Here is a 25,122-nt window from a genome sequence, read left to right as displayed (position 1 = left end):
GGAAGCACTAGCATCAAAGAGCTCAAGACCAATACTGCCAACAAATGGCCTCAAAATCAAGAAACTGACCAAGTGTGCAAATAAACCCGCCTGAGGAAGGTCTGTATTTTACCAGACCCATTGAATGCCACATACTCAAACAAATTAACCACATCACATATGCCAAAGTTACGTTTTTATTAACGTTGAAAATTATGTTGTATTCAGTGGACTTGCTGACGTCTTAAACCCAGGGAGCAAGCTCTCGCGTGGGTCTAAGTGACGGCTTTGAAAAACTAAGGGAAAATCCAGGATGTACAGGAGCTTTGGCAACAAAAACCAGGTTGTCTTCTGACATCAAAAAGATTCCTGTTAATTAAAGACGACCAGGCATCTCCAGTGAATGCAGGTCTCCCTTTTCTATGTATGGAAAGATGTCAGCATCTTTGCTGACTGAAATCATTCTTTTGAGATGCAGTTAACCATCTAGGATCAGCATCCTGCTTTCTCCATCCTAAATCCCCAAAGGGTGCCCAGTTGGGGGTGAAAAGTTACTTTTTTTTTTTTTTTGGTCTTTTTGCCATTTCTAGGGCAGCTTCTGTGGCTATGGAGGTTCCCAGGCTAGGGGTCTAAGCAGAGCTGTAGCCACCATCCTACACCAGAGCCTCAGATCCGAGCTGCATCTGCAACCTACACCACAGCTCGCGGCAACACCGGATCCTTAACCCACTGAGCGAGGCCAGGGATCGAACCCACAACCTCATGGTTCCTAGTTTGATTCGTTAACCACTGAGCCATGATGGGAACTCTGAAAAGTTACTTTTTTTGAGTCACCAGAATGATGAAGTTCATTCATTAACAATCTATATAAAGTTGAGTCCGTCTGTGACATTTTTAGCTGTTCAAAAAGAGAGTCAAAGCCAGGCATTCTGTTCTGGATGCCAGAGTCAGCACAGGAGCTCAGACTCATTCAGCTTTGTACTTTAAAAACCTCTACCTTCTTCAACCCAATGAGCCTTAGGAAAACCTCTTCATGTCTCTTATCCCCCAAATGCAAAAACGGCTCAGACAATAAAAGAATAATTAAACAATCAGTTTGACTGAAGGGGTAGAACAAATACATACAAATTGTTTTGCTTGTGTTTAAGGCTTTAATTCTACAGCCTAAGTTTAATTATCATTCACAACCCCCCCAAGCCTGTGATCTTTTAGATAACTGAAAGTCGAATGTATATTAGATATCGTTTAGAATGATCTTAATTAGGCCAAGGCCTTATTCCTATTATTCTCTTCACTCATGAGTGTAAGCTATTTTAAGCCAAAAAAAATAAAAATAAAAAAAATCACTTTTTGTTTTGTGACTCTATTCCCAGCGCTAACTAAGCTAGCATTTTGATTTTTTTTTTTTATTGCTAAAAATCTAACTTTCCAAAGACATCAGTAAATCCCTTGGGACTTAGAATTCAGGAAAAGTGTAGAGTCTGCTACTTTAGGATATTCTATGAGATATTTTTTTAATTTTTAACAATTAAAAAAAATTTCTTTTTATGGCCACATCTGCAGCATATGGAAATTCCCAGGCTAGGGGTCAAATTGGAGCTGCAGCTGCTGGCAGATACCACAGCCACAGCCACGCAGGATCTGAGCTGCCTCTGTCACCTACGCCAGAGCTCATGGCAACGACAGATCCTTAACCCACTGAGCAAGGCCAGGGATCGAACCTTCATCCTCATGGATACTGGTTAGGTTCTAACTGCAGATCCTGAGCTTTCCCTGGGTTCTAGACTCACGTCAGGTACAGAAAGCACACTGTGGACAGAAGACTTCACTCTGTTCCTCAGAATCCAGGGGATGCATAAAGGGTCAACTTGTGGCCCCATTATCGCCCCTTTGTGTGTGTGTGCCTGTGTGTGTGTGTGTGTGTGTGTGTGTGTGTTGAAGACTTTATTTTTACAGAAGTTTTAGATTCAAAGCAAAATGGAGAGGAAGGAACACAGATTTCCCATCTCCCCCCAGCACCCCCACCACCACAGTCACACCCTCCCCCCCTTATCCACATCCCCCACCTAGTGGTACATTTGTTACAGCGGATGAACTTATGTGGACACATCATGACATCTGGGTCACTCCTGGGGCTGTATATTCTATGAGTTTGGACAAACATATAGTGGCATGTGTGCATCATTACAGTATCTATTCTACATGGTAAGTTTCTATTCTGGTGTGAGTGTAGTATCTATTACAGTTTCTATTCTGCATCCCTACAGTTTCTATTACAGCATCTATTCTATTTGATTAGTTTCTATTACAGGATCTCTTCTGTATGGTTAGTTTCTATTATAGCATCTATTCTGTACAAGTATAGTTTCACCTCTCTAAAAAGATCCTCTGTGCCCCACTTATTCATCCTCCTTTTCACCCCCTGGAAACCACTGATCTTTTTATTGTCTCCAGGGTTTTGTGTGTTCCAGAATGTCACAGAGTTGGAATCACACGGTATGTAGCCCTTTCAGACTGGCTTCTCTCACTTAGCCATGTGCATTTAAGGTTACTCCCTGTCTTTTCATGGCTTGAGGGGTCATTTCTTTTTAGAGTCACAGTGTGGATGGACCACAGTTTATCCATCAGCCACCGAAGGACATCTTGATGGCTTTCAGGTTTTGGCCATGGTGAATACAGCTGCTGTAAGCATCCACCTGCAGGTCTTTGGGTGGATGCAAGGTTCCAGTTCCTTTGGGACTACTCTCTTTTTGTTTCATCTTTTATCTTCTTTTTTAGGGCTACACCTGTAGCATGTGGAAGTTGCCAGGCTAGGGGTTGAAGTTCTCCGGCTATGCCACAGCAACACCAGATCTGAGCTGCATCTGCGACCTACACTGCAGCATGCAGCAACACTGGATCCTCGACCCACTGAGTGAGGCCAGGGATCGAACCCACATCCTCATGGATACTAGTCTGGTTCTTAACCCCCTGAGCCATAACGGGAACTCTGGGACCACTCTGTTTTTAAGCTGCCTCTAGTGAGCAGAGGAGAAAGAAGGGACAGTGTGGTCTCGCTCCAGGTTGAATGTCCCCCAAGTCCCTGCAGGTCACCTTCCCAGGGTTGAGAGGAGATGAAAGATTTCTGTGAAGGTGTTGGGCATTGTTCTATTCACATTGGATAAAAAGATGATATAAAAACTGGCCCCTGCCTCCAGGGGCTGGCAGTTGAAAACATATGTGGTTGAAACCATACAGAAGATAAAACCACAGTTTACAGGTTCCAATGGGGAAACAGTATGTTTCTCAGAGATGAGATGACGGAACTAAGAATTCTAAGATCAATAGCAACTCATCAACTTGAGGACAGTGGAGAAGGGGGCCTTCAGGTCATGAGCAGAAGCTGGCACATAGCTGGACTTTGTTGACCAAGGTCAACTGCAAACACAAAGTGCCATCAGCAGCCTGTGATGCCACCTAATGAGGATAGTGATGGTTCACAGCTGTGTCACAAAACCCATCCAGACAGTTAATTCTGAAGCCCTGAATGTGAAGCCTTCTTATTTTTAATTTATTGAAATAATGGACTTCATTTTTTTGGGGGGGTGGTGAAGGAGAAAAAGATAGCTTTATTATTTTGCCAGGCAGAAGGGGACCACAGCAGGCTAATGCTTTAAAGACTGTGCCCCCACACACTGGAAGGGATTAGGAGATGGTTTTGTAATTTGGAGAGTGGAAAAGAGGGCTGCAGATAAGGATCAGGGTAGAGACAAGCTGGCATTGCCTTTCAAACTTGGTGTTTAGGGGCCCCAGGACTGGTTCTGGGGGTCCTCCTTCTTCCGGGAATGAAGAATGCTCCGACAAGTAGTTCTTCCCTTGGTTGGGGGTTTTAGTTCTGCAGTATAAGGCTCAAAGATATTGTTAGGAATATTCCTTAAGGAGGAACCAGGACCCTGTCCCAAGGCTGCACTATTGTCTCGTGACTGCTCCTTCCTGGTCTCTGCATCCCCTCCCTTCCCTGATAAGCATCTGCCCTTTGGAGCTCAGGGAAGGTCATGGAGGCTGAGGCTTATTCCCTAAAAACAAGACACAGAGGACACAGAAAGCCCCAAAGGGTGCTCGCTCCGTCACATTCCCCCCTTTTCTTTGTTACTCCTCAAGTCTTGAGGAGAACAGGTGTTGGGCAAGACAGGGAATAATTTTGGATAGGGATGTGACTCATAAACTTGGTACTTCTATTGCAATACAATTCAGATCTCATAAAAGTCAGCATTCTACTGTGGACAATTTGGTGGCTTTTAGTATTGTCACAAAAGTTGTTGTGTGACCATCACCACCGTCTGATTTCAAACACTTTCATCAGAGCAAAAAGGAAAACCTGCTCCCACCAGAAGTCAGTTCCCAGCCTCAGCAATATTTTTTTTTTTTTTTTTTTTTTTTTTTTTTTTTTGCTTTTTAGAGCTGCACCTGTGGCCTATGGACGTTCCTGGGCTGGGGTCTAATTGGAGCTGTAGCTGCCAGCCTATGCCACAGCCTCAGCCATGCCAGATCCAAGCCAAGTCTGTGACCTACACCACAGCTCATGGCAATGCCAGATCCTTAACTCACTGAGCGAGGCCAGGGATCGAACCCACATCCTCATGGATACTAGACAGATTCATTTCCACTGAGCCACAGAGGGACCTCCTCTGGGATCCCTTGTACCAGGACACTAACCCCATTCATAAGGATGCCACTCTCATGACCTAATCACCTCCCAAAGGCCCCCCCACCTCCTAATGCCATCATCCTGTGGGTGAGAATTTCAAAAGAGGAATTTTGGGGAGACAGAGAGTGGGTTTAAACCGCACCAACTCTAGTCTACTATCTGTCACTATGGATTTGCTTATTCTTTCTTTATTTTTATAATGATTTTTATTTTTTTCCATTATGATTTAGTGTTCTGTCAATTTCTACTGTACAGCAAAGTGACCCAGGCACACATATACATATTATCCTCCATCACGCTCCATCGTGAGTGAATAGATATAGAGTTCCCTGTGCTGTACAGCAGGATCTCATTGCTTATTCACCCCAAATACAATAGTTTGCATCTATTATCCCCAGATTCCCTGTCCATCCCACTCCATCCCCTCCCTCTTGGCAACCACAGGTCTATTTTCCAAGTTCATGAGTTTCTTTTCTGTGGAAAGGTTCATTTAAGCTGTATATTTGATTCCAGATATGTGATATCATACGGTATTTGTCTTTCTCTCTCTGACTTACTTCACTTAGTATGAGAGTCTCTAGTTCCATCCATGTTGCTGCAAATGGCAAGACTTGGTTCTTTTTTGTGGTTGAGTAGTATTCCATTGTGTATATATACCACATCCTCTTAATCCAATCATCTGTCAATGGACATTTATCTTGGTTCCATGATTTGCATCCTTTGAATGTTTCTTAGCAGAGTCATAGACTATGTGGATTCCTATTTGTGACTTTTGTCTCTTATCACAATGTTTTCAGTGTTGATCCAGGACATTGCATGCATTGACACTTTATTCCTTCCAGGAGAAGCCTTTTGGCACTAGGCGAGCTCCAAGTTAGGTCAAAAGCAGACAGCTAATACACTGCCCTGTAGGAATAAGGATTTGCTGGATCCCCAGCATGTTCTTTCCCTCCGCAGCCTGCTGGGGAAGCCAAGGGCTATTATTTTGCAAGGCTACGATGGAGCTGGAGAATGGCAGACTGAACCAGGCAAGTTAAAATACCACCAAACTCACTGTTCTTATTGAAATTCAATTGTTTTCCCCCAATAAATGCTGCCTGGATTGCTGCAAGCCTTTGGTTCATTTCTATGGAGTGTGCCACAAGTACCCCCTCCAATCCCACCCCCCCGCCTGCAAAAGAAAACCCACAAAACTTATGATTAGCAATTGCCACAGACTCTTTCAATCCTGTCTTCCCATTTGGAAAAATACCCATGAGACTGAATTTTAAAATTTAAACTTTCACCTGTGCCTCTCTCAGGAAACATTATTTTCGTCTAAGCTTCCATTGCAAATTGCTGAGGTCTCCATGGGCAGATGGCAAGCATTGTCTTCTCAGCCTAAGCATAATGCAATCCCATGCAAATGGTAAAGAAGTGATCTTGAGTCTTATCACATGGAATGGAAATATCAAAAGGCACAGCCCCCTGCATGTCTGTGTCATATTCTGTGTAGGAAGAAAATGTCGCGCTTTGGTAACCCCTCAGATATTTGCAATGAACCTGGATCCAGAGTCATCAGGGAGCTGAGCTCCATGCTGGAAAGAACGCTCCACTTCTCTGCCAAGATCAAAGAAAAGCTAGGGCTGTGTGATTAACTCCTGACACTGGCAAATCCACATCTTATGGTTCAGGGTCATATTCATCGACCCGCTCTGGTTGAGAGTACTATTCCCATTTCCATTTGTCATGAGAAACTACAATTAAAACAGCAGGAAACGTATATCAGAATGGGTCTTAATATGATACTGCCAAAAACATTTTCTAATTGGGCAGTCCTCCCTTATTAGGAGAATTAACATGTGTTCTATGAAACAACTGTGTTTAATCATAGTGGTGCCTTAATGAAAAACATGTTCCACATCACAAATGATGAGAGACACGCACATCAAAACTGCCATGAGATCCCACCTCACACCAGTCAGAAGGGCCACCATTAGTCAGTCTACAAATAACAAATGCTAGAGAGGGTGTGGAGACAAGAGAACTCGTCTACACTGGTGGTGGGAAGGCAAACTGATAACAACCACTATGGAAAACAGGATGGAGGTTCCTCAGAAAACTAAATATAGAACTATCATAGGACCCAGCCTCCCATTTCTTGTCTTTTTTTTGTTTGTTTGTTTGTTTTGTTTAGGGCATATGGAGGTTCCCAGGCTAGGGGTCGAATTGGAGCTGTAGCCACTGGCGTACGCCAAGCAATTCCATTTCTGGGCATATATCCGGACAAAACTAAATTCAAAAAGAAACGTGCACCCCCCTATGTTCACTGCAGCACTATTCACAAGAGCCAAGACATGGAAACAACCAAAATGTTCAACCACAGATGAATGGATAAAGAAGATGTGGTGCACATACACAATGGAATACTACGCAGCCATAAAAAAGAATGAAATCATGCCATTTGCAGCAACATGGATGCATCAACTGGAGATTCTCATACTAAGTGAAGTCAGTCAGAAAGAGAAAGACAACTACCACAGGATATCACTTCTATGTGGAATCTAAAATATGGCACAAATGAACCTATTGATGGAACAGACACAGACTCACAGACATGGAGAACAGATGTGTGGTTGCCAAGGGGGAGGGAGGAGGGAGTGGGATGGATGGGGAGTTTGGGGTTAGTAGGTGCAAACTACGACATTTAGAATAGATAAGCAGTGGGGTTCTACTGTACAGCCCAGGGAACTATAGCCGATCCCTTGAACATGATAGAATATGAGAAAAACAATGTGTGTGTGTGTGTGTGTATGGACATACATCTGGGTGCCTTTGCTGTAAGCAGAAATTGATAGAACATTGTAAATCAACTGTATTTTAATGTAAAAAAAAGACCAAAAATTGGTCCCTTAAAATTCAGCTGCCATGATTATCACCATCCTTCCACAGCCAGTTGCTGCAGATTATGTTCTGAAAAGGAGAAAGGAGAAGCTCAGCCGAGGAGGGTTGATCTCCACAGACACCTGAAGAAGAGAAGAGCCCAGGGTTGGCTCTGTGCCACCGCGGCATGTCTCAGATCCGATGGGCGATACCAAACATCCACGGCATTTACAGCGTACGCATTCCCCTAGCCGCCCGGGCCGCCGCGAAATACACTTTTGTCACGGCCATTAATTTCTAGAAAGGGTTGTGTGCCATCTAGCCATTCGGGCCCTGCTCACGGCCAGATCTCATCGACAGATAACCCAAGAGCCCTGTAATTTGCTGGAATAAATCTCCACATCTTCAGGACGGATTCCTTGTATTTCTAGAAAACTCATGGGGCGCCGAGAAGCACCGAGGCCATCTTTTGCATTGAAATATGTATTTTTAAAGCTGGGGAAAGGATGGGGTGACACTGAAGTCCTGCTCATTTCAGATGCACTGACAGTGAGGGGGAAGGTCTGAAATTCTGGCTCTTCCGTTGGCCCCGGAGCTAAATCGTTGATTGGACAGCTGCGTTCATCAAGCACTTTCTTCTGCATTATCTGAGATGGACGATCCTGGTGTAATTGCCACACTGCAACCCCTGGCACCTTCCGTCCTCCAACCTCCAGTTTATCATCTTTTCAGAGAACTGCGCCGCAAACACAAGTGGGGGTGATGAAGGCTTGCATCCGTATCAAACACGAATCTCCCTCTTGCTCTCCATCTCAGCTCCCGTTGTAACACATAACTCACTGTCTCATTTCCGCCTGGCCGTTGTCTTATAATTGGCATCGTTGCTGCATTTAAACAACCGTACAGGGGCAGAACCATTTATAGTCCTGGAAAATCTTTAACGCTGCCTCGCTGCGATGGAAATTACACAATATGGTTTTAAATATTTCCCTATCACCAGTTGCCCTTTAAAATATTGTCATGGGGAAACAATAGCACTATATAATTTTTTAGCACCAACATGCACTAAACATTATCAGGGTGAAAATAAAAAGGGCAAACAATTCAAATTGGGAAAAGGTCAGAAGACGGTTTACTGGCATTCAACGTGCTAATAGCAGGATGCAAATAAACATAAGCGTCCGTCCTATATATTCTTTTTACTTTAAATAGTGTCAAAATTTTTTTAACATACAATTAAGTAAGAGTAAACATTTTGAACACATTTAAAATGGCACTAAGTGTAGGGTTTGTTGTTATTGTTAAAGCAGAGACATTGAACTTGCATCATTGTTGCTAAATTTCCATGTGAGGTAAGAAGGCACCCAGAGAAGTGATACTTAAGTCCCTCACATCCACTTAGGAAAGGTTAGGAGATGATACGGTCACCCCAAATGTTAACGTTTGTGGACTCTGGTTTGTTTTTTTCATCCTGGCCCAAGGCCATCCTCATTTTTCCTCCCCTCCAACTTTCTAAAATATCATGCTAAGCCTGATTAAGCCTCAAATAGTGCACTGTCCCAAACATCCCAGGATGCGTCTGCAGAAACTCTCTAAGGAAGCAAAACCAGTGATGGAGTATTTTGCAAAATGCAATCCTTCTTCCCCTGCAGGTGCAGGGCTGCGGCAGGAGTTAGTCAAGAAAAATGTGCTCACGGGGCAGGGACAAGAGGCACATCTCCGTCGCTCAGGGAACAAAGCACCGTTGCTCACCCTCTAACCTCATCCCTGTTCAGGCAGCGCTCTGTCTAGTGTCATCCTCACCTTGGGACCAGTCTGGGGGAGCAACCTCTAGCTGGGATTTGGAGAGAATGCTAGGGAACGTTTATACCGGCAACCCACGCTATGGCTGTGAAGTAACAGGGGACACGTCCCCTAAATACAATCTTAAAATGTACAGTCTTTGCTGTACAGTCATATTTATATACACATTCCTTTTTTTTTTTTTTTTTTTTTTTTTTGTCTTTTCTTGGGCCGCTCCCGCGGCATACGGAGGTTCCCAGGCTAGGGGTCTAATCGGAGCTGTGGCCGCCAGCCTATGCCAGAGCCACAGCAACGCAGGATCCGAGCCGCATCTGCAACCTACACCACAGCTCACGGCAACGCCGGATCGTTAACCCACTGAGCAAGGGCAGGAACCGAACCTGCAACCTCATGGTTCCTAGTGGGATTCGTTAACCACTGTGCCACGACGGGAACTCCTACACATTCCTTTTGTATAGTATCGTCCACCACGGTCTATCCCAAGAGACTGGATATAGTGCCTGGGCCCGGCGGGGCCATGTGTCCGGAGAAAGCCCTGGCTTGGTACCGGCGGATGCCTGTGGTCTATGGTTTGGGCGCCTGAACCCTGCTCGGCTCATTATTTCTCTGGAGTCAGAAAAAGTGCAAGCCGCCAGGTAGGGAAGCAGAACAAAAGAATATGTCAACCAGCTGTACTCTCTGAGGTCCCCAAAGGGTTTTGGGTGCAAATGACTGTCATCTCTAATGAAGATCTTTTTCCCATTACTTCCAGCATTGTCAACTATTTGAAATCCTGGACCAAAATTATGATTGACTACTGAATTCTGAAAACAAGACTTTGGTTGAGGGAGTTCCTGTCGTGGCACAGCGGAAACGAACCTGACTAGGATCCATGAGGACGCACGTTTGATCCCTGGCCTCGCTCAGTGGCTTAAGGATCTGGTGTTGCCATGGCTGTGGTGTAAGCTGGAGGCTACAGTTCTAGATTTGACCCCTAGCCTTGGAACCTCCATATGCTGTGGGTGTGGGCCTAAAAAGACAGGAGAAAAAAAAAAAAAGACTTCAGTTCAGCATATAAATTTGATGGATACCTTGATGTCCACTTCTTGTGGACGAAAAGTGTATATATTTCATTTAATTTTGCTGTAAAATATAATTAGTAAATATTTCCTTGAGGAAAGGTTAAAAACAAAACAAAACATGTGCCTGGGCTGTGGAACAAGCCAGAAACCTCTAGTACACACCACAGTGATGGCTATGCAACAGCAAACCAACACAAAACCATGTGCCTGTTGCTTTTCTTTTTTTTTTTTATTATTTTTTATTTAAATTTTTTTCAAGAACTTATTATATTTGTAGATGTACAATGATCATCACAATCCAATTTTTTGGAGGGCAAGAGACCAATGCCATTACTCTGAACACTATAAAATTTGGTTTTCTTACTTTTTAAAAATTTTTTGGTCTTTTTGTCTTTTTAGGGCCACACCTGCAGCATATGGAGGCTCCCAGGCTAGGAGTCCAAATGGAGCTGTAGCCACTGGCCTACACCACAGCTCACAGCAACGTGGGATCCGAGCCTCGTCTACGACCAACACCACAGCTCACAGCAACACCCAGTGAGCAAGGCCAGGGATCGAACCTGTGTCCTCATGGATGCTAGTCGAGTTCGTTAACCGCTGAGCCATGATGGGAACTCCACTGCTTCGTATTTTTTAACCATTTTATACATATATGCATATCCATTCTTTCTCAGATTCTTTTCTCATGTAGGTTATCATAGAATCTCAAGCAAAATTCCATTTTTTTAAAAAATTAGAGCATAGGTGATGTGCAGTGTTGTGCCAATTTCTGCTGTAGAGCAAAGTGACCCAGTCATATTTATATACACATTCCTTGTGTATATTGTCGTCCATCATGGTCTATCCAAGAGCCTGGATGTAGTTCCCTGTGCTGTACAGCAGGGCCTCATTACAAGACCTAAAGAGACATTTCTCCAAAGGAGACATACAGAGGGCTAGGCACATGAAAACATGCTCATCACCCCTCATCTGAACACTATTGCAATGCTCAGTATACTCTGATTGCTTCTTTCATTCTGGAAATGTCTCCAGCCTATATAGAATGGGGATTCAATGCCTGAGTTTAATTCACACAGTATCCTCTTGTGTTCCCTGCCAGGTCAGTCAAAATACTAAGTTCTATCACTGACATATCCAGCTATTTGTTCAATGTCACAATCTAACCAAGGCTAATACATGTGGTGGCCCAGGTTGCGCACTGCACAAATCCAGGAAGCGCTTTCCCCACTGTCATGGGTTCATTTCACAATCTGGAGTTGCCCGTTAGACAGCAGGCACAGTCGTGTGTGGAAACCATGACTACCTTTCCATGCCCTTTGCTTTTGGCTGCACTTGCAGCATGCAGACATTCCTGGGCCAGAGACCGAACCTGTGCCACAGCAGTGACAATACTGGATCCTTAACCCATTAGGCCACCAGGGAACTCCTATCCATTTACTTTTTTTTTTTCTTTTTAGGGCCATACTTGTGGCATATGGAAGTCCCCTGGCTAGGAGTCAAATTGAAGCTGCAGCTCCAAGCCTACGAGCTGCGTCAGCGACCTACACCACAGCTCACGGCAACGCCGGATCCTTAACCCACTGAATAAGGTCAGTGATTGAACCTGAATCCTCATGGATACGAGTCGGGTCTGTTACTGCTGAGCCACAATGGGAACTCCCCCATTTAACTTTTAAAAACCAAAACACCACACATAAATATGTGCATCAAGCAACCTATTCTCATATTGTTTTCTGTATCTATGTCTTAATCTGTAACAGGACAACCATAACGTCTTGTCTGATAGATGTGCAATGATGACTAATTCAACAAACCCACAGAGGCACTTGGAATCAGGCCTGGGATAAACGAGTCTAACCAAATGTGATCCCCCATGCCAGTCGATCACAGCTATGTGTGGCCCCATTTCCACGTCACCTTCAGGGCAATGACATGTGTTGCAGAATCTCACTCTGTCCCTGCTCCTGATATGACAGCTGGGGACAAGCCTTCATGATACAAACTCTAACGAATGGGCTGTCTCATACCCGTCCTGTGGCGGTTACCGACCCGATGCATTTGCCTTGCCTGATCAAATGCCATAAGTGACCTTTTCTGAATTATCTGAAACTCTTAACGTCTCCTAACCTTTTCATGCAGTACTTGTCACCTTTGCTGAGAGGCCCTTGACGATGCAGCTTTTCAACTGTGCGGCAGAACGTCCCTCAGATTTTAACACGAAGCTGATCCTCTGCGTTTACTGAATGTTTTCAACTCTGACTTTTCAATAAAAGCACAGGAAACAAGCATCTTGTGAGTTAATTGGAAATATAAAACAGGAGTTACATGGTCTTATTTCAAAGGGTGCTGAAAGAAGTTGCTGAAAGAAGTTGGCTCAAAAACAGCTTAAAAATTGTTGTTTGATCTTTTCCTAAGACTAAAATCTGATCAACACAACTAAAATATTGCCTTCACTGGAGTCACTTATATATGCCCAGGAAATATCCTTAAACGTATTTTGAAATATTAAGTTTGCAGGAATTAAAAAAAAATGTGCCCTGCAGGGTATCTGGTACGTTCCAAAGCATCCATGGAGACATCTGTTAAAAGGTCCTCAAAATTTGGTCCTGTCTAAAAATGTCCATCAGCATATTCAGTTCTTGCCAAATGGTTTTGGACAGGAGCAAATGTCAAGGACCTTTTGGTGTGGACTAAATGTCTTATCAATGCTTTGAACAGGACCAAGTGTCTTCTAACTGGAATGCTTTATAAACATATACCCACAAGTCCTTCTGTGGTGCATTGGGTAAAGGATCCAGCATTGTCACTGCTGGGGCTCAGGTCACAGTGGTGAAGCGGGTTTGGGATCCCTGGCCCAGAAACTTCCACATGTCGTGGGTGTGGCCAAAAATAAAAAATATATCTATGTATCCAGAGAAAACCATGACTCCCAAAGACACATGTACTCTGATGTTCATTGCAGCACTCTTTGCAATAGCCAAGACATGGAAACAACCTAAATGTCCATCAACAGAGGAGTGGATCAAGAAGATGTGGTCCATAGACACAATGGAATATTACTTAGCCATTAAAAGGAATGAAATACTGGCATTTTTATTTAGCAACATGGATGGACCTAGAAATTTTCATGCTAAGGGAAGTCAGCCATACAATGAGACACCAACATCCAATGCTTTCACTGACATGTGGAATCTGAAAAAAGGACAGACTGAACTTCTTTGCAGAACAGATGCTGACTCACAGACACTGAAAAACTTATGGTCTCCAGAGGAGACAGTTTGGGGGGTGGGGGGATCTGCTTGGGCTGTGGGATGGAAATCCTGTGAAATTGGATTGTGATGATCATTATGCAACTACAGATGTGATAAATTCATTTGAGTGATAAATATATATATATATATATATGTATATATACCTTCAAAGATGTGTCATTAGAAATATCATCATTCCTAGGCATATATACTTTGAAATCTGCTGTCTCCCTACAATCAATGAGGCAAAATCTAACAGTCCACTTTGAGAAAGGACCACAGCACTTGAGAAATCATCCAACAGTCGGTTAATGGAACATTCCCAACACTGTCTATTGCTCACTCACACTGCGGTTGAAGAATCATTCATCCTCAATTTTGGACCTTGGTCAGTTGGTGGTAGTGCCCAGTGCAGTTTCTTTTTAAATTCATTTGTTTCCCACCTTCATGCATTGGATGGTCTTTAAAGAATTAATGCAGAAATCACACTTCCTTGTCCATTCTCTGAGGGACATCTAGGATTGTGTCTACATCTTGGCTGTTGTGAGTAATGCTGCCATGAACATGGCTGGGCAGCTATCTCTTTGAGATCCTGATTTAAATGGGGCGAGGGGGGATACATATCCAGAAGTGGGAGGGCTGGATCCTACGGTCATTCTCATTTTTGGAGGCATCGTCATACTGTTTTTCTCAGCAGCTCTACCATTTCTGCATTCCCACCAACAGTGTTGAGCATTCCAGTGTCTCCACATCCTGGCCAAGACATGTTGCCTTTTGCTTTTTGGACAACTGACACTCTTGAACCTTAAAACAGGGAAAACTTGCAGGATACAACGACATGGGTGAGTCTTAGGGACAGGATGCTAAGTGAAATAAGTCAGTCACGGAAGAGCAGAAATTGCATGATTCTACTTGTATGAGGAATTACCTAAAACAGTCAAAGTCACAGAGGCAGAGAGCAAAACGATGGTCGCCAGGGGCTGGGGTGAGGTGAGTCCAAAGTTTCAGTTATGCAAGATGAATAAATTCTAGAGATCTGCTGCACAGCACTGTACCTGAAGTTAAAAATACGGTACTGTACTCAAAAATCTGTTAAGAGGGTAGATCTCATGTTAGGGATTCTTCCCACTGTAAAATCAAAATTAAAAAAAAAATGAGAGTATAGGCTTCTAGCAGCAGTAGCAAATCCAAAAATGTTTTTGCCATTCAAGAAACTACCACAGGAGTTCCCGTCGTGGAGCAGTGGTTAACGAATCCGACTAGGAACCATGAGGTTGCGGGTTCGGTCCCTGCCCTTGCTCAGTGGGTTGGGGATCCAGCATTGCCGTGAGCTGTGGTGTAGGTTGCAGACGCGGCTCGGATCCCGTGTTGCTGTGGCTCTGGTGTAGGCCAGGTGGCTACAGCTCCAATTGGACCCCTAGCCTGGGAACCTCCATATGCCGCGGGACGGCCCAAGAAATAGCAAAAAAAAAAAAAAAAAAAAAAAAAAAAAAAAAAAAGAAACTACCACAGAATCTCAGGTTTATACAATATTGCCAAGCTAGTATATTCGGTCAGGTCAGTAACCCTAGCTACTGTTACACTAACAACCTCCAAATCTCAGTGGTTTAAAGAGAGACTGGATCTGGTCCAGGTCAATCATGTGTTGACTGCGAGGCTCTCTGGAGCTGCTCCAGGTGGTGACACGGGGATCCAGGCTCTTCCATCACCACCGTGGCATCATCATTCCTTAGGACCAGCTCAGGCCTTACTTGAATGTTAAGCATTCAGTAGCTACAAGCAGAGGACCATGTGGGGAATTTCGGGCTAGCCCTGAGTATCACGTAGGGTCCCAGTGATAAAGGAAATATCCTCTTGCCCAGCACCCGCTGGGATGAATCTGAACTTCTGAGCTCTGAGACGGTTTCTGCTTCAAATGCAGTTACCCAGAGGCCCTGCCCACTAGAGAATAGGCCTTATTTTTATGTGTCCTTATTTTTGCACCCTGGACTAAGTGCAGACAACATACATTTTGATAGGCAATTCGAAGTTTGTATTTATGAAAATATATTCACTGGAAATTTTGTCTTTAGCAAAACACCACTATTCCTCAGCATAGGTAATATAGTTTGAAACCTGAGATCCTCATATAATCAGGGAGGCCAATTTTATATCCTGGACCTCCCTCTGAAAGTAAGTATCTTTGCTTATTGGGTAAATCATACCTGGCCAAGCATTGTACAATCTGCCTTTTTAAAAACTGAAATATAGTTGATTTATAAGGCGTATTTCGGGAATAAAGCAAAGTGATCCAGGTAAATACACACACACACATATACATATATTTCCATTACAGGTTATTTCAAGATATTGAATATAACTTTGTGCTACACCATAAATCCCTGTTTGTTTTTTTGTTTGTTTGTCATTTTGTCTTTTCTATGGCCACACCCATGGCATATGGAGATGCCCAGGCTAGGGGTCCAATCGGAGCTGCAGCCACCAGCCTACGCCAGAGCCACAGCAACTGGGGATTTGAGCTGCATCTGCAACCTACACCACAGCTCACGGCAACGCCGAATCCTTGACCCACGGAGTGAGGCCAGGAATCAAACCCACAATCTCATGGTTCCTAGTTGGATTCGTTAAACACTGAGCCACAACAGGAACTCCCCCATAAATCCTTGTTGCTTAACTATTTTGTACACAGTAATTTACATCTGTTAACCTCATACTCCTAATTTAGTCCCTCCCTGCCTCCCTTTCCCCTTTGATTTATTTTCTGTGTCTTTGGATCCAATTTTATTTTTTGGCCACACCTGCAGCATGTGGAAGTTCCAGGGCCAGGGATCAAACCTGATCCACCACAGTAATCAGAGCCACTGGTGACCATGCCAGCTCCTTAACCCACTGAGCCACCAGGGAACTCTCTAGTTTTGAATATTGATTCATTTGATAATCGACTTCTTTGAAGATGAGCTGGATCTACCAGTTAGGATAAAAAACAGTCCCCCTGAAAAGATATTTAGAGGATCTGAACTTCATGAGTAGAACCACTTTTAGGGCAAACATTTGAGGGTCTCCTAGTTGAAATGCTGCAGTAAGTACTTCTTCACAAATGAAGACATTGCTCCATGATAATAGATCCTTTGCACAAACACATGGGTCATTCTCAAGCTGCTAGTATTCTAATTATGAAAGCTGACATTGCCTTCATTGAAACGGCTCCTGTCATATGACACTGTTCAATTACGATTGGTCAATTACGATTGCTTTATGCCGAGCCCGTGACACAAACAGATGGTATGGAGTTGAGGTTGACAGGATGTTGCTGATGGCCAAAGATGGCCAGGGAGCCCGGGCTGTCCTGTCTGAGGCTCTGGGAGGAAGCCTAGATGGGTGAGAGGTGGGGGCCATCAGGCAGTTACAGTTAAAGAGGCACTGGGTCAGTGACCTTATACCTTGCATCATCTAAGGACTGAAGAGGGGTCATGAGGCTTGGCATTTATGGCAACCAGACAGTAGCCCACTTAAATCAACATCTTCCATCCACACACACTTCTCCCTATTATGACCATGTCTGCCCGCCTCCCGATGGGCACGTGTTAGTTTTTATCCAGAACAGCTGCACCAATGATGCCCACGTAACGCCCAGCATCACTGCCCACCTCTTTGTCCTCATGGCTTCAGCAGTGTAAACTGACTCTGTGCTGCTTCCCTAAGGAACCCCGGTGGAAGGCAGAGAGAACAAGTGGTGTTAGGTCAAAATTGAGACTCTTCTCTCCTTCCAACATCGGTTGAACAAAGAAGCTGCTTCACCTGGGTCCCGGGCTGGTTAAGACTTTCATGGGTGCATGAGGGAAATACATGCACCTATGTTTTAAGACGAAGACAGGTTACATAAAAACAGAAACCCCATTCAAACACACAAAAATTCTATTTTACGACTGCATTGGTCCCTGTGCACATAAGGTCCTCAATTCCAAATATTCTTTCCTTTTGATTTTAACAGTCATTAGACATTTTTTTGTGAGCCTCTGAAGAGAGGCTGTGTGTGTGTGTGTGGGGGGGGTTAATTTGGCCTCTTCCTGCCCTCTGAGCATGAAAGTCAGGGACTATTTTCTTTCTTATCTGTCTCTGTCCTTCTGACCTCCTTCCCTCCCCCAGGAGCCTCAGAAACTCTGTAAACATTTGCTGAACTCAAAATCTGTGTTCCTCATCACCTAATGTCATGTCCCAAACACAGTGAAGACTCGAACGCTTGCTGAATGGAGACCCATGAGAAAGCAGGGCCAGAAAGCACAGAAAGTTTCATTGCCAAGGAAAATTTTATTTTCATTTTGCATTGACATTGGAATGAGGTTCTCAGAAACCTTCACAGATGCGCTCCCTGCCCAGATCGCTTTGTTCAGACACGTGCCAAATACGTTTCCCGTTTCTTCCCTCTTCCTTCATGGATACCCTTTCAGGGACACTGAAATCTGTTTCCTTTCTGGAACACGTCCATACCTCGATTTTGCGATTTTTTGCTCTTCAAGCAGCATTGCGGACGCCGTCAAGCAACGCCTGTCTGTAGGTTGCTGTTTGCTTAGCTTTTAACATCTATGGGATTCTAGAAATATAAAGACTTTTTAAAAAGAATTTGTTGCGAGTTTCAAAACCCACTGAGGTGCGGACATGCAGCCCAAGAGCTCACAGGCGAAGGAATTAAAATTTCCTGTTGTACGTTCCAAGAAAAACGTTCGGAGGTGAAGTGGTGTGAAGGATTACACATAAACCTGATTTTCAAATACCCTGAAACACAATGGGGATCCAAGCTATTTTGAGGCACATACTTTAAAGCTCATTGTACCTCTAGAGGCATATGCGTCCTTCATGGGCTGTCGACATCGTACAGATTAAACAATTAATTCTACACATAGCTATGTAGTCACATCGTCTATCAAGTCCTTCAAGTTATTTCATCCTCACACATTCCCCACATCATCAAGGGTTCTGTCAAAATCCACCTGCAGGAAGTATGTTCAGCTCTGAGTAAACACGATCATTTTTAAAACATAAGTTCCTAACAGTGGCTTCTGTTTTTGCATGATAATAGCAATAATCCGATCACTTTATTCACATGCTCATGCATTCTTTACTGAGACAATTTCTAAAGCAATATGATGGATTTTTGGCCAATTCTGGAATGAGAAATATGCAGTCAAAGACAGAATCCTGTTTGTTTTCCAACTTTGACCCATTCCTGGGGCAGGGGCAGGGGGAGCAGGAATTCATTTTTTAAGAAAAAAGCAAGGGTAAAATTTGAAATAGACAAGCTGGGGAGATGCTGTTGGATCTTAGAAATGCTTCAGGGGGGACAAATTGAGGAAATCAGAATCAGAAATCAGAGCCACTGTCAGAAAGCCGGAGACACTGCATTCTTTCCAAGGTGCCCGGTGGGGTGGGATACTCCACTGACCTGAAATCTCATAGGACTAGAAAACCCTGAGCCAAGAGCAGAAGCCAAGACATGTTCCCAAAAGAGGGGACAGGGAGTGGGGGAGCAGGTGGACGGTGGCTGCTGTGGACTGACGAGTATAGGGATTTGCATGGCACTGCTGGAGGCTGCACTGTGTCACAAGGTAACATCTGTGTTTTGCACACAGGTGAATTTTTTCCTTGGGGTGGGGGGGTGCTGGTGGTTCAGATGCTGCAGCTCTGTCCCCACGTGCTCATCTCCTACGTGACCTGGTTATGATTTGTCCCTGTGTTACTGAGGGTGGGGAAATGGAATTCAAACGAAACTGCACATTGCATGGCAGATTCAAGGCAGAGCTATTTCTTCGCCACAGGATCCGACTGCCCCAAACAGCAGGACAAACATGAAGCATGGTTCTTTCATCACCAAATTCTGCAAGGACACAAGGTTTCATGATCATGGGTCACGGTTTGCTTGCGTTTTCCCCCTCACACACAAAGTATCACACATTTGACACGCCAACACTTCTGCATTCTGTGAGAAGGGACTCCTTGACCCGTGGCATTGCTGAAGTACTGTTTTCATGCAGAATGCTGTTTGCCAAAGAAACAGCAGAACCCAAATCAAATACTACCAACTGTGGGATGGAAATTCGTAGAGGGGGGATTGGTCTTGGTATTAATTCCCCCTGAGGATGTCACCCAAAAGTTTGTCGTAGAAACCATCTGTGAGCCTCTACTGTTTTTACTTAAATAATGACAAGCTTCTAGTTTTGGATTTCATTTTTATTCTTATGGCTGCATCCTCAGCATATGGAAGTTCCCGGGCCAGGGATTGCATATCCACCTCCATAGCGACCCGAGCCGCAGCAGTCGGATTCTTAACCCACCGTGCCCCAGCGGGAACTCCCCAGTTTCTGATTTTAAATACTGTAAACTTCTCAAAGAAAGAAATTGTATATAAACATATACATCACGAAGGGTATTCCATATGCATTGCAAATAACACTGACAGTGACTGCCTTCCAAAAACCAAACTGGAACTCATCATCCATTACTGGTTAAGAACACGGTCTGTTGTTATTCATTGTAACGTTGCCCGGGTTTGATTTCGTAAACGCTCTCTCAAGCACACTCCCTCTTTCATAGTGCACTGTGGGGAATCACGGTGGCCGCTGCCTCAGACCGGCCTGTGGAAGAAGTGACACCTTCTACCGCTGGTCATGCACATTAGCTGGGAGGTGAATGGGTTACCTGTGCACCTGCCTACTTTGTCTGCCCCGGTGTTGGCCGCGCTCATTGGAATCCGGTCCGCTGCTTTCCCATGAGCGTTGGCCATGGAAGACGTAACCTGAACACCTGTGTCTCTACTTCCTACAAACCTTGATTTTTTTTCCCCCCGTGGGCTAACTGTGTGGCTCTTGATGGAGCCGCCAGGTGATAAGACAGAGAACCGATCTGCATTCTGGGTGATGTCAGGGCTGCTTCCAGTGTGCATCCATGAGGGAGGAGGAGGCCCACAGCTAATGGCTCCCTCTCCCCTCCTCCTTTTCCCGGTCACACTGGCAGGACAGACCAGACCAGGAGCAGCACATCTGGAGCCACGGCTTCCAGATGATGTTTCCTGGTGACAGCTGATCAGGGACGTCCTGCAGGGTCCTGGTGTGGCGGGCTGCCGCTTGCTGCATCACCTCCAGGATCTCCCAGAACCGGGGCTCGGACGTCGGAGTTAACGGGTCTGTCTCTCGCGGGTCTTGGGAGACGTCAAACAGCAAAGGAGGGTCGTGGTGGGTGATGGAATGCCCGTGACAGAAGCACACGTGTGTGGCAAAGCATCCATTGGCGCCCTCGGGGGAGAACTTGGGTGTGAAGAAGAAGGCTTTCCAGATGGATGTGCCTGCGGTTGACAAGGACAGAGGTGGGTGTCACGGGGGCATGGCTGTCAGTTACCCCAAATGAGAGCATGCACCGACATCACCCTGCCATGCACTTCAAGAAGGTAGAGACCTGCTCAGCCATAACAAAGAATTCATGCCAGGTGCAGCATGGGCTCTGGGCTCATCGCCTATAAGATGCAGGTGTGCCAGCCTCCTGAGCTGGCTGCAGTGGGGTTCACGGTGCAAACACACTAAGAGGAAGGAGCTGAGGGCTGAGGCCGAGAGCATTTGCTTCTCAATTCAATTCTAGAGCAAGCCGATCTCCACTACGGATGCCTGAGTGTCTAAAACCCCAATGGTCCCTTTCACTAAGCCTCTGCTTTTGCTTTTTTGAGGACAGAAACACATATTTAAAATAAATAAATAAATAAAATATGCATTTAAAATAAATATATTTTAAAACATAAATATATAAAAATGTGTATTTTTATATGCTTATATAAATCCTGCACAAACTGGGCACACAAAGCATGATAATCTCTGCCCTGCTCTTCACTGTCTCTGTGGGTTAAAATGCTACCCATCCTTCGAGGTGCTGCTTCAACTTCTCTGGGAGCCTATCCAGACTCCCTGCCAGAAGGTACCGGCATTTTCTTGGTCCTTTGACCAGCGTCCACCACACATCCAGCCCTTAGGGTCTATTATTGTCAGTGGGCTCCATTTCACTCTAAGTTCCTGGCTCTCACCCATAAATGCAAGAACTGTCTCTCTTCCATGACTTTTTTTCTTCCCCCTTCTTTTTAGGGCTGCACTGGCGGCATATGGAAGTTCCCAGGCTAGGGGTCAAATTGGAGCTGCAGCTGCTGACCTACACCACAGCCACAGCCACATCAGATCTGAGCCCCATCTGCAACCTTTGCTGCAGCTTTCAGCAACGCCAGATCCTTCACCCACTGAGCAAAACCAAGGATCGAACCTGCATCCTCACGGATACTAGTTGGGTTTGTAACCTGCTGAGCCACAATGGGAACTCTGCTCTCCCATGTCTTAAAGTCCCCGTATCTGGTGCCTGACACAGAACGCTCAACCCATCTGTTCAAGGTCGGCCCCCAGGCCCTTACTGGAGGAGCTTGTCAATAATGTACTGGTTTGATCAGTAATGAGTGAGATGTCGGGGAGAGCAGGAAAGCACCAAAAGGGAGGGAAGAAGCCAGCTCTTCTCACCAAAGCCGGCGTGGGGGCAGACAGGAAGCTTAGGATGCTCTGTGTGCCTCTCCTAGGAAGCCACCTGAAGTCACTCAGCACCCCACACAGCCTCCCGCCAGGCAGAGAGGCAGGCTGCTTGGCAGCATCTCTGGGCAGAGCAGATAAACGAGCAAGGAAGTCAGAGATCTTGAGATATGTCTCTCTCTGGGTCTCTAGGCGTCAAAAGGAACTCGTGTATCAAGGACAAGCCCCCTGCACCTTCAGGAAAGACCGTGCATGGAGGGGCCTGAGGGATGGACATGACAGCGGCTGGAGGGTATGGCTCAGGGTCTGAGCTGGTCCAGCAAAGACCAGAGCCAACATCTCTGAGACCTGGGGAAGAAGCAGATGTGAATGAAACTGTCCTTGGGGCTGTGGACATGGCTGGACAGTTAGGAGGAAGAATGGCCTCTGTGATGGCGAGTAAGAGAAATTATTGTCTTAGCTGATGAAGTCCCAATGTACCTTTTTTTTTTTTTTTTTTTTGCTTATTTAGGGCCATATCTTCATGATATGGAAGTTTCAAGATAGGATGTCTTGTTTTTTTTTGTTTTTTGGTTTTGTCTTATTAGGGCTGCATCTGTGGCATATGGAAGTTCCCAGCTAGGGGTCAATTTGGAGCTGCTACCCTACACCGCAGCCACAGCAACGTGGGACCCGAGCCCCACCTGTGACCTACATTGCAGCTCTCAGCAACAATGGATCCTTAACCCACTGAGCGAGGCCAGGGATCAAACCCACATCCTCATGGATACTAGTCAGATTGTTAACCTGCTGAGCCACAATGGGAACTCCCTGAAGAAGTCCCAATTTAAACCACAGGGCAGACTCTCAAAGCTGCCAGTGTTGGCTTCGAATCCAACTTTGCCATCGAGTTGGCGACTGGGCATCGATCTTGTGCCTTTGGACACCTCCGCCTCCCCATTTGAATACAATGCTCAGAGACACTGGTCATGGAATTCTCATCTGCCCACAGTCTCAGGTACTACCAGGACTCACAGACACCCATCATGAAGGTGATCTCACAGTCCCTGCTGTGGCTCAGCAGGTTGAAAACCTGACTAGTACCTGTGAGGATGCATGTTCCATCCCTGGCCTTGCGCCGTTGCCGAGAGCTGTGACACCTTTTGCAAATGCGGCTTGGATCTGGCATTGCTGTGGCTGTGGTGTAGACTGGCAGCTGCAGCTCTGATTCGACCCCTTTCCTGGGCACTTCCATATGCTGCAGATGTGACCCTAAAAAAAGCAAAAATGAAGGTGATTCTGCCCAGCCTCCCTAATGCCAGGTGGACAGAGGGGACCAACAGCCCTGGAAGTTAACAGCTCTGTGCCCTTTTCCTCTCATCCTTCCCACTCCTTCCTCCCTCCTGCTACCCCACTGTGGTCCATCCCCACACACAGGAGGCTGCTGCATCCTCCAGGAGGTGGGAGGGGCCTTGGGGTCTGCCTCCCTGAAACTTCATGGACCATCACTGTCTAGAGGTTCCTCTGATGGAAGCATCTGTGACTGCTTGTTTTCTGCTACAGCCAAATCGGACATGACTATAACCCAAATCTCTTTTCTTTAAGGGGATTAAAAGAGACACAAGTACAAAATGCTTGGCAGAGCATCTGTTAGACAGCAGATATGGGACAATCCTAACTGGGCCGTGTCTTGTGACCAAGTGCGTCTTCTAAAGAAACACAATGGTCACATAAAAAAGATGATAGAGGAGTTCCCACAGGGGAGTAACAGGATAGCTAGGGTCTTCAGAGTGCTAAGACTCAGGTTCGATTTCCGGCCCAGCACACAGGATTAAGAATCCAGCATTGCTACAGCTGTGGCTTAGGTCGCCACCATGGATCGAATCTGATTCTTGGCCTGGGAACTCATTATGCTGTAGAGCAGCCAAAAAAGAAAGAAAGAAAGAAAAAAAAAAGATGACACGTTCCACGAGGAAGAGATCAACAAGCAGAAAAGCACAAAAGCAGCATGCATCAGTTTTGTACAGAAGAGCCAGAGGTGAGGAAGAGGCAACTGCTCCCTGTGAACATTTGTACCTGATACATGGAATAGGTGTGTGTTAACTACAACACGCCTAGGTTAGAACTAAAACGTCCCCATGGTAAACGCTGTGTGTACCGGCAGATCGGAGCACATCACAACGCAGTTTAGTCACAAGCAGCTATTTTGGGAGAACGGAGACATATGTGGAAATCAAAGAACAGAGATGCCACGTCTTGCAGAAAATGAATACAATGACAGGAGAGAGTAGGTGAGGAGGCAAGGAGCAGAGGGGACCTTTGCTAGCTGGGTCCTGAGCTAAGACTGCACACCCCTGGGAAAATTCAGAAACACTGTGCTTTTGGCATTTGAGAAAGAAGCTCCCATCTGCATGGATTTTTGTCTCTATAAAGAAGCATGTTTCCACTGGGACAAACGAACAGAAGACGTGGCTGGCACGTTTTTTTCATCCAAGAATGAATGGCATCGCATCGGTCGGACATGTGAAAATTTCAGTAGAAAATAATGTTTCTGACTTGGGGTTGCCAAGGGGGAGGGGGAGGGAGTAGGATGGACTGAGCGCTGGGGGTTCATAGATGCCCACTATTGTCTTTGGAGTGGATAAGCAAGGAGATCCTGCTGTATAGCACTGAGAACTATATCTCGTCACTTATTATTTACTTACGTATGTATTTATTTGTTTGTTTTTTGTCTTTTTTTAGGGCTGCCCCCGTGGCATATGGAGGTTCCCAGCTAGGGGTCCAGTTGGAGCTACAGCTGCCAGCCTACACACAGCTCACAGCAATGCCAGATTCTTCACCCACTGCACAAGGCCAGGGATCGAACCCACAACCTCATGGTTCCTAGTCAGATTCGTGAACCACTGCACCAGGATGGGAACTCCTATCTAGTCACGTATGATGGTGCATGATCA

At 45.3% G+C, this 25,122-nt stretch overlaps 1 protein-coding gene and 1 pseudogene across 11 annotated transcripts in view; one reads left to right on the top strand and one right to left on the bottom strand.

The window, feature by feature from the left end:
• Window positions 1–9,848: 9,848 nt before the first annotated feature.
• Window positions 9,849–10,131, top strand: LOC146394346 (small integral membrane protein 26 pseudogene; annotated as a pseudogene).
• Window positions 10,132–17,931: 7,800 nt separating this feature from the next.
• STS (steroid sulfatase) overlaps window positions 17,932–25,122 on the bottom strand; it is a 209,823-nt gene continuing 202,632 nt past the window's right edge. For all 11 annotated transcript variants that reach the window (XM_085008991.1, XM_085008995.1, XM_085008987.1 and 8 more), the window contains one exon: window positions 17,932–20,979. In XM_085008991.1, coding sequence (XP_084865117.1) covers window positions 20,606–20,979 — 374 coding nt within the window. In that variant the 3' untranslated portion in view covers window positions 17,932–20,605. The remainder of the gene's footprint in view (window positions 20,980–25,122) is intronic.

Source organism: Sus scrofa, chromosome Y (genome assembly GCF_054392235.1).
Source record: "Sus scrofa isolate SSC_HxYL_T2T_F1_AM1 chromosome Y, Sscrofa_HxYL_maternal_Yorkshire_Landrace_v2.0, whole genome shotgun sequence".
Classification (NCBI taxonomy): Eukaryota; Metazoa; Chordata; class Mammalia; order Artiodactyla; family Suidae; genus Sus; species Sus scrofa.
This window is presented reverse-complemented; position numbering and strand designations above follow the sequence as displayed.